Genomic DNA, 11166 nt, shown 5'->3' with positions numbered 1-11166 from the left:
TAGGGATGATGGGGTTTGGAGTTTTTTTGCATTTTTTTTATTGTTGTCTTAAGTTTTGCGTATTTTGTTTTGTTGTTATCAAATGTGATCAAAGTGTTTCTTAAGTCTCCCCTTATATATTGTCTTGACCAAGCGCAGATATTCGTGATCACGAGAGTGTATATATTTCAATTCATATGAACCAATGAGGAAAATAATTGTGATTTATATGCTGATTTAATATTGTGATTTAAAGATAAACATTATTTCCAGTGTTGGTTGATGGTAAATTTATTTTGCCTGATATGACATTACAAATTCCTGTTGAATGCAGGTTACGACATATTCGACATAGACATATAGGTGTAAAATATCATTCTCCCACCCACATGAACAACATGCCTCCTCACACCGGTTTGGGGGTCGGTGGGGTAGCCTAGTGGTTTAAGCGTTCGTTCGTAACGCAGAAAACCCGGGTTCGATTCCCCACATGGGTACAATGTGTGAAGTCCATATTTGGTGTCCCCCGCCGTGATATTGTTGGAATATTGCTAAAAGCGGCAAAAACCTCACTCACTCACTCACCATCAGCAAAGTATTTTTTGACAGTATATCGATCCTTACTCTTATCTCTCTGCAAACACTCCATTGCAGGGGCGTCGGGGTAGCCTAGTGGTTCAAGAGTTCGCTCGTCACGCCGAAGACCAGGGTTCGATTTTCCACATGAACACAATGTGTGAAGCCCATTTCTGGTGTCCTCCGCCATGATATTGCTGCAATATGGCTAAAAGCAGCGTAAAAGTAAACTCACTTACTCATTGCTTGCAGTCAGCTTATCCTGTGTAGATTTACTTCCCTTGTTTGTTCCAGGAACAGATGATTCGTAGGATCGAATCATCTTCACTATGATACTCGATTTGTCAGCGTTATACCCATGAAGCTCGCGGGTTGTATCAAAGTGGTAACCTGTGTTACACAACGTGATATAGCTGGAACTATATTGAGGAAGCAGCACTAAACCTACTCTCTATCCTCGTTCGCCAATCTTTATTTCGTCGGTTTCTGACTTCGGAGGCCTTGACCTGATGGTGGGTGTGTTCGTCATATCGACTACACCAGTTCGACTCCGGACATGGGTATAGAGTACCAAGAAAACCCGCGGGGCGGCTCAGTACCCGGTGTTTAAAGCGTTCGCTCGTAACGCTGAACACCCGATTTCGATTCCCTACATGGGTACAATGTGTGAATCATTTCTGGTGATGGTTGATGGTCGGATGATGCATGTGATGACGGCGTTGTTCACTATTCACAATCACTGGATTCTCAGGTGCAGATGCAAGCGTTTCCAGACCGCCTTCATTTAATTGGGATCCGATATACCCACCGCCCCCAGAACAGATAAAGGATGGGTTAAAGGTGGGGAGGTTGGGTTATGATGGACTCAGATGTGTTTATTGCTAACCATATGTTACTATAGTAACGCCGATTTCAGATTCCTGCAACTATTTCAGGAACAGAAAGTAATGGACGCCATGCGCTGCACCCTGTGGGGCTCGAACCTGAGACTCGTCGTGGTCCAACAGTGTCTTAACCTCTGATATAGCCAACCGTGTTTAAACGGGGCTTACATCCCCCACACAATTATACACACAAACTCACCCAAGAAGTCACCAAACACATGCAGCAACTCACATACAGAGACACAAAATACGGAGACAAAAAAACAATAAAAACACACAAAAATACATCCACTGCTAAACTAGCAAAATAAAGCAGAATGAAAGTTACAGATGTTTTTTACTACTTTTATAATGCAACATATGAACATTTTTATATTTATTTATTTTCTATTTTAGACTAACCCAGAATCGATCGATCCAAATTTACATCGCGTAATATTGCTGAGTGCGGCATAAAACCAAACTCACTAACTCTGTCAACTGGACATCTACATGACCAGGACCATTTAGTTATATCATGGGATTCTCTGTCAATTGCCCCATTAGGATTTGGTACAAATTCATCGCATAATCGACTTCATATTAACATACTCTCTAAGAATCACATTTTGGCGATTGCGGGTGGAAAGTGACTGACCGAGGGCATAAACACACAGCTTTTAAGACCAGCAGATTTCATCAAGGTGAACGAGTCGGTTGGATTGCTTTTCTGTTCCAGACACTGCATATATGGTTTCACAGTATGCATCTCCTTGCATGACAGACTCTGCATATATGGTTTCACAGTATGCTTCTCCTTGCATGACAGACTCTGCATATATGGTTTCACAGTATGCTTCTCCTTGGATGACAGACTCTGCATATATGGTTTCACAGTATGCTTCTCCTTGCATGACAGACTCTGCATATATGGTTTCACAGTATGCTTCTCCCTGCATGACAGACTCTGCATATATGGTTTCACAGTATGCTTCTCCTTGGATGACAGACACTGCATATATGGTTTCACAGTATGCTTCTCCTTGCATGACAGACTCTGCATATATGGTTTCACAGTATGCTTCTCCTTGCATGACAGACACTGCATATATGGTTTCACAGTATGCTTCTCCTTGGATGACAGACTCTGCATATATGGTTTCACAGTATGCTTCTCCTTGGATGACAGACTCTGCATATATGGTTTCACAGTATGCTTCTCCTTGCATGACAGACACTGCATATATGGTTTCACAGTATGCTTCTCCTTGCATGACAGACTCTGCATATATGGTTTCACAGTATGCTTCTCCTTGGATGACAGACTCTGCATATATGGTTTCACAGTATGCTTCTCCTTGCATGACAGACTCTGCATATATGGTTTCACAGTATGCTTCTCCTTTCATGACAGACTCTGCATATATGGTTTCACAGTATGCTTCTCCTTGCATGACAGACTCTGCATATATGGTTTCACAGTATGCTTCTCCTTGGATGACAGACACTGCATATATGGTTTCACAGTATGCTTCTCCTTGGATGACAGACTCTGCATATATGGTTTCACAGTATGCTTCTCCTTGGATGACAGACTCTGCATATATGGTTTCACAGTATGCTTCTCCTTTCATGACAGACTCTGCATATATGGTTTCACAGTATGCTTCTCCTTGGATGACAGACTCTGCATATATGGTTTCACAGTATGCTTCTCCTTGCATGACAGACTCTGCATATATGGTTTCACTGTATATTTCTCCTTGCATGACAGACACTGCATATATGGTTTCACAGTATGCTTCTCCTTGGATGACAGACTCTGCATATATGGTTTCACAGTATGCTTCTCCTTTCATGACAGACTCTGCATATTTGGTTTCACAGTATGCTTCTCCTTGAATGACAGACTCTGCATATATGGTTTCACAGTATGCTTCTTCTTGGATGACAGACTCTGCATATATGGTTTCACAGTATGCTTCTCCTTGGATGACAGACTCTGCATATATGGTTTCACAGTATGCTTCTCCTTGGATGACAGACACTGCATATATGGTTTCACAGTATGCTTCTCCTTGGATGACAGACACTGCATATATGGTTTCACAGTATGCTTCTCCTTGGATGACAGACTCTGCATATATGGTTTCACAGTATGCTTCTCCTTGGATGACAGACTCTGCATATATGGTTTCACAGTATGCTTCTCCTTGGATGACAGACTCTGCATATATGGTTTCACAGTATGCTTCTCCTTGGATGACAGACTCTGCATATATGGTTTCACAGTATGCTTCTCCTTGGATGACAGACACTGCATATATGGTTTCACAGTATGCTTCTCCTTGGATGACAGACTCTGCATATATGGTTTCACAGTATGCTTCTCCTTGGATGACAGACTCTGCATATATGGTTTCACAGTATGCTTCTCCTTGGATGACAGACTCTGCATATATGGTTTCACAGTATGCTTCTCCTTGGATGACAGACTCTGCATATATGGTTTCACAGTATGCTTCTCCTTGCATGACAGACTCTGCATATATGGTTTCACAGTATGCTTCTCCTTGGATGACAGACTCTGCATATATGGTTTCACAGTATGCTTCTCCTTGGATGACAGACACTGCATATATGGTTTCACAGTATGCTTCTCCTCGGATGACAGACACTGCATATATGGTTTCACATTATGCTTCTCCTTGCATGACAGACTCTGCATATATGGTTTCACAGTATGCTTCTCCTTGCATGACAGACACTGCATATATGGTTTCACAGTATGCTTCTCCTTGCATGACAGACTCTGCATATATGGTTTCACAGTATGCTTCTCCTTGGATGACAGACTCTGCATATATGGTTTCACAGTATGCTTCTCCTTGCATGACAGACTCTGCATATATGGTTTCACAGTATGCTTCTCCTTTCATGACAGACTCTGCATATATGGTTTCACAGTATGCTTCTCCTTGCATGACAGACTCTGCATATATGGTTTCACAGTATGCTTCTCCTTGCATGACAGACACTGGATATATGGTTTCACAGTATGCTTCTCCTTGCATGACAGACTCTGCATATATGGTTTCACAGTATGCTTCTCCTTTCATGACAGACTCTGCATATATGGTTTCACAGTATGCTTCTCCTTGCATGACAGACACTGGATATATGGTTTCACAGTATGCTTCTCCTTGCATGACAGACTCTGCATATATGGTTTCACAGTATGCTTCTCCTTGGATGACAGACTCTGCATATATGGTTTCACTGTATATTTCTCCTTGCATGACAGACACTGCATATATGGTTTCACAGTATGCTTCTCCTTGGATGACAGACTCTGCATATATGGTTTCACAGTATGCTTCTCCTTGCATGACAGACTCTGCATATATGGTTTCACAGTATGCTTCTCCTTGGATGACAGACTCTGCATATATGGTTTCACAGTATGCTTCTCCTTGCATGACAGACTCTGCATATATGGTTTCACAGTATGCTTCTCCTTGCATGACAGACTCTGCATATATGGTTTCACAGTATGCTTCTCCTTGCATGACAGACTCTGCATATATGGTTTCACAGTATGCTTCTCCTTGCATGACAGACTCTGCATATATGGTTTCACTGTATGCTTCTCCTTGGATGACAGACTCTGCATATATGGTTTCACAGTATGCTTCTCCTTGGATGACAGACTCTGCATATATGGTTTCACAGTATGCTTCTCCTTGGATGACAGACTCTGCATATATGGTTTCACAGTATGCTTCTCCTTGGATGACAGACACTGCATATATGGTTTCACAGTATGCTTCTCCTTGGATGACAGACACTGCATATATGGTTTCACAGTATGCTTCTCCTTGGATGACAGACACTGCATATATGGTTTCACAGTATGCTTCTCCTTGGATGACAGACTCTGCATATATGGTTTCACAGTATGCTTCTCCTTGGATGACAGACTCTGCATATATGGTTTCACAGTATGCTTCTCCTTGGATGACAGACACTGCATATATGGTTTCACAGTATGCTTCTCCTTGGATGACAGACACTGCATATATGGTTTCACAGTATGCTTCTCCTTGGATGACAGACTCTGCATATATGGTTTCACAGTATGCTTCTCCTTGGATGACAGACTCTGCATATATGGTTTCACAGTATGCTTCTTGCATGACAGACTGGGAAGACTTAGTGAATGACTTCAATCAAACTCAACTTTGATATTCTGTCCAACAACCTTGGCACGCTTAAGGCAGCTGTGGAGTTCCTTGCTGCCATCCTGCCTCCAGATGCATCACCAGAGGACCATCAGATTAAAATGATATGTACAAAAGTACACGATATGGTTGTATAATGAATATCTCCTGAATTCCTTGGCATAATACCCGTGAACGTCCGGGTTAGAATATTGATCTTCAGTAACTCATGCTTGTCGTAGGAGGCGACTAACGGGATCGGGTGGTCAGGCTCGCTGACTTGGTTGCAACATATCATCGGTTACCAATGACGCAATCGAAGCTCATGCTGTTGATCACTGGATTGTCTAGTCCTGACTTGATTATTTACAGACCGCCGCCATATAAGTGGAATATTGCTGACTGCGGTGTAAAACTAAACTCACGCACTCCCCCTTGGCATAAATGAACAACTAATGGGTGGTCGATCCATCTGGTCAGGCGTTCAAGACTTTGTCAAATCAAGTATACAGGTCTTTGATCATTGCTCGAGCATTTATCTCAGATATTTACTTTAAGCGAGATTTATACCCAGCCCGAAATATGTCTTATTTATTTTCGGAATTTGAAAGACATGAAGTAACATACATTAAGTGTTCATGGACACGATAATCAATAAATTCATCAACTGGGATAACATAAAACATATCAGAGGCGGTGGAGTAGCCTAGTGGTTAAAGCGTTCGCTCGTCACGCCAAAGACCCGGGTTCGATCCCCCACATGGGTCCAATGTGTGAAGCCCATTTCCGGTGTCCTCCGTCGTGAAATGCTGGAATATTGCTAAAAGCGGAGTCGTAAAACTTAACTCACTCACTCACTCACAGAGCACGTATTCTCAGATCAGAAAAAAAACAAGGAAGCAATCTTTATTATTGTTTTATTTGATTGTTGTGATAACATAAACTAATATACCAGGGTAGGTGGGTTATATAAGCAGTATGTACAGTGACCTTGACACCTGACACGAACTATGTACAGTCGGTGGTAAGGTCTGGACATCCATATGGTTATTGCAAGAAGGCAAGTATGTAAGGGGCATATCTTCTCACATGTTTTCTTTGACTTTATGTACATTCTACTTACGTGACACAGAGAAATGCATTTATGCAAATTCAACGTTCCTTCATCTGTGATTGATACATCGTTAAATCAGACATTAAAAGAATAAAAAGCATATTTATTGCTTGTGATCTCGGGAAGAAGATGTGGTGAGCTTGGATTACTTGATCATTGTCCGCGCAATGTCATTTTCTTAAAATGAAATAATGCTATTTTTTGCGATACAGGTGGAACGTTGTTCTACAGAGGGAATAAGACTGATTGATTCAAGTGAGGGCATATTGGATAAGAATGAATAGGGGTGAGCGAGTATGGTTTTATGTCGCTTTTAGCAATATTTCAGCAATATTACGGCGGGGAACACCAGAAATGGGCTTCAACATTGTACCCATGTGGGGTATTGGATCCGGGTCTCTGACGTGACGGGCGAACGCTTTAACCATTCGGCTACACCACCGCCCCAAGGATGAATGGATTAAGGATGGACTGGAGGTGGTTAGGGTCGTCACATACGTCACCATTGTTGACAGTACCTGTGACGATGGACTCGGGTATGTTGTTTGCTAACCACATGTTACTACAGCAATGTTAACCCCGATTTCAGGTTTATGCAAATCCCGAAACCCATCTGATATAGCGAAGGTCCATGGATAGACCTGCCGTTGGCGGCACCGAGGTCTTTATCACAGAAACATATGATAAGCATATTGACGTTTCTCGCTTATGAGCATCTTGGAAGACATGTATCACTTTCTCTTACTCGAAGCTGGCAAGCAACTGAAATCGAGTTCATGGCGGCGCTATGCCAAATCATCCAGCCACGCACTATATTTCCAACACCGTTTTTAGGTTGGCACTTTTGAACGTTGTCTGGACCCATCTTTAACACTAGTTGAGGACGCAGACCACGCCAGTGATTCTAACCTACAGTATGCGAAGACCAAATATCCAGACATACCATGAACAGATCCATTGTCCGGTATTACAACGATATAGACACGCGGAATCCAAGGTTACCAGACTTATGGGGTTTCACCGTTCCCTCCCCACCATAGAATCCTTCCAAAACATATAGTGCCTTCCGCTGTATCATGAATGCCTTAAGTAACATGTACATGCGAATGTGGGTATGGTTGGCGGTCAAGAACGTATTTTTAAACGTCTACCAGCTCTTGTATATTCATCAACAGCTAAATCACATGGGTTGATCGATTTTCACATCGATCGTTAACATTATAAACAATTAATAATGACAAACATTGAAAGTATGTGCAGTGTTTTGTTTACACATGTAATAAACATTCAACGGATATACATCACAATATACAAAACTTAAAACATACAAAATATCATCGGAGGAAAGATATGTCTCAATAATTATGTGTAGTCATAACAGTCATATTTGTTTGTTTCAAACTGTTATCACTAAGAAGATTAAACATTTGATATCACCATGAACCAGATCATTACGACTGCACGGCATGGATGCAGTATGTGAAGCTGAACTCTCGTGCCCCCGCTTAATGTTGATACTTGCGGCGCAAAATTATTATCAATCACTTTTGCGAAAATAACGTTACAAATTCATGTTTCGGACAAAAGGATTTCCGAGTGCAAAGGAAAAATATGTTCATTGAACAACGGCCTGTGGTCAAAGGAAAAAAATAATTTTCATTGAACAGCAGACTGTGGTCAAACGGAAAAACAATTCATTAAACGGCGGACTGTGGTCAAAAGAAACAATCATTTTAATTGAACAGCGGACTATAATCAAGTGTGACGGATCACGTGGGATCTATGCTCAGCTTGTAACCAGAACGTGCTCTGTCGACTGAACGTGCAGAACGTGCTCTGTTGCCAACAAACAAGCCCTTCAAGAACTCTCCTTCCAAACTTCCATGTTGCCAGCACCTTAGCTCTGTCACAGGCATCCGCCATGTAACGATTCCTCTCATCTTACACTGGCTATTCAAGATGGTGCATATGTTGCTCATTGATGTCATTTTAACTAGTCTGCACATATGGATAAACACGTGGAATGGAGCGGGTTATTTTCATTGAAAAAACATCCTAAAACGTAACACACTACATTTCGATTTGCGGTGTTATATTTGTTCACACTGGTCGTACGTTCAGCTCATCGAAGCCCTACTGAGAGTTACGGATAGCCTCTTTGATGTGTAAATATGATTTGTCATGAGCTTCACTGTCGCAAACTGTAGTGGCATACAATATAATTAAGCAAAATAATGTCTAAAGGCTTGTACTCGTCCATATTTTTCTGATCATAGAATAAACCCGTTTGGTAATAAACAAAAACTACGTCATGTCACGTGACATGCTAATTAGCTTGTGGTAGTGATGTTATGCCTATCCGAAGTGTGTTTCAATAACTGCTTTAGTTATCGACTGCATGACTTATGTAGATCAGCGGGGTCAAAGGTCTTTTGTGATGTTTGCTATACAGTTGATATGCCAACTATGAAACTGGTATTTGATATGTATCTATCTGGAACACTTATCCATGCAGAACGTCGTCCATAGTAAATATATACCAGTGTATAGGAGGTTTCCCTGTACGGTTTCGTTGTCACTGCGCAACTCGAACTGTCGTACATGGAAACGTGTTTACGACATAGTTCGAGACAATCAGTAAGTGTCAAAATCTATCAGAGATTAAATTGTAAAAGATTAGGCGTCTTGTAATAGACGAAAACCCAGTTAAATCTCATTATAAATCACGTTTGACGCCATAGAATGACCCGTGTTGAATCCTGGGTGTATCTATGTATTTATTAGCACAGATGTAAAATATGAAGTCATAAAGACTGAAGCATCATAATTTGAAAACATTTTCAAAAAGGCAGGACGCAACGTAGCTTCATTTACGCAGTCATTCAATACATCTGTGCGTCACGGCTGCCTAGAAAGAAAACATCCACCTTTGTATAATATAAACTTCTTGTATTTAAACGTAAAATATTGGTAATTGTAAATGCAATCGGATAATAACTTTTTTACCAAAAAAGAAAATAGCCCCCAACTGGAGATATCTACCATAATCGGATACTATGTAGGGAGGCATTAGCAACAGACCTGGATACTGAATCACTAGGATAAAAATATTCAAATTTCCAACAATAATGAAAACGGCGTGTGCACTGCTAGTTGCGTATGCGTTCACTAATCATATGCTCGGGGTTCCATCTAAGAGGAATAACTACTTGTACAACATCGTACTTTTGTTGTAACATCGTTGAGGTGATGCTATGAGGGGAGGTAACTCCTCGTACGTTATTGTAACGTTAAGGTAACGGTGGTGTCTTTCGAGCCAGTGAGGTGTAGCTGTAAGGGAGGTAACTCCTGTTATAACCTCGTGACCTAGCTGTGCGAAATATGATCCTCTTGTGCATCCTGCTGTTTTGGATTTGAGGTTGACGCCGACATAGGGCTGTAAGTGAGGTATCTTTTTCAATTCATCGTGATAAATATGCAGAAAACATATTGTAAGGCAGAAAACCCCTTCGAGGCTTCCAGTTGAGCTTACCTCCCTTAGTAAGGCTGACATGGTTTCAAATACACCATGTTCCCCCACTATGATGACGGTCAAGGGGAGATAACCCCTTCACAAAATTTAGACATACGCGAAAGACCACTACATGCAGTACATAGTGAAGTAACCACCGTATTTCTCGTCTGTCCCACTGACATAAACACCAGATGGCGCCACATATAAACAAACTTTATCATACAAGATTAACATGGATATTAAGAAAGGTGACCAAACCGGCATTTTGAATACCAGTTACGCGACGGTGCTATATAATGATTGTAATGTACAAGTATGAGTATTGCATTCAAGTAACACATATGAACAGACATCCTCCTCTTTGGTTTGAAGTCTTTCACACCTATGTACACACTGGGATTTCTTGTGCTCTGCGCACGTTGTATATTATTGTTATTATACGCTTGGGTGATGATTATGCTTCAGTGGTCACGTGAAGAGGCTGAATGTAACAAGGGAGAGCATCAGTAACACTGTAAGGCAAGGATGGTACAGCACGCACCCAGTTTCGGCAACCGGAAGTGCCCTTGTTGTTGATGTGGGCAAATGTGTCGTAGATTTTGGTGTCGTTTTCGGGTCTGATGTCGTAAATAGGAAGCTGTCTACTATATGGATGACGCCATTGGAGGCAAGGCGGTCTGACTCTATAACCTTCGACTGCACGTGCCGCCATTTGAAAAATACACCTGAAAGAAAATAAAGCGATTATAATCTGCGTTCACACTACACACTCCTACTTGTGGGTCTTTTCATTCAGCCATTGGATTAACATAACTGAATAGTTTACGTAAACCATGTTGCTATTTAGGTGTTATTTGCTTCAAATGATATTGATGTTTTTTGTTTGTTTGTTGTTTAACG

General features: G+C 41.3%; 1 protein-coding gene across 1 annotated transcript in view; it reads right to left on the bottom strand.

Moving 5' to 3' along the window:
- Window positions 1–6538: 6538 nt before the first annotated feature.
- Window positions 6539–11166, bottom strand: part of LOC124283773 — a 100053-nt gene continuing 95425 nt past the window's right edge. The window contains exon 28 of the mRNA XM_046719798.1: window positions 6539–10991. Within this exon, the coding sequence (XP_046575754.1) occupies window positions 10735–10991 (257 nt within the window). The 3' untranslated portion in view covers window positions 6539–10734. The remainder of the gene's footprint in view (window positions 10992–11166) is intronic.

This window comes from Haliotis rubra, unplaced genomic scaffold (genome assembly GCF_003918875.1).
Source record: "Haliotis rubra isolate DU_JTF1 unplaced genomic scaffold, ASM391887v1 Scf320, whole genome shotgun sequence".
Taxonomy (NCBI): Eukaryota; Metazoa; Mollusca; class Gastropoda; order Lepetellida; family Haliotidae; genus Haliotis; species Haliotis rubra.
Note: the sequence above shows the minus strand (reverse complement) of the source record. Positions and strands in the feature narration are given on the sequence as shown.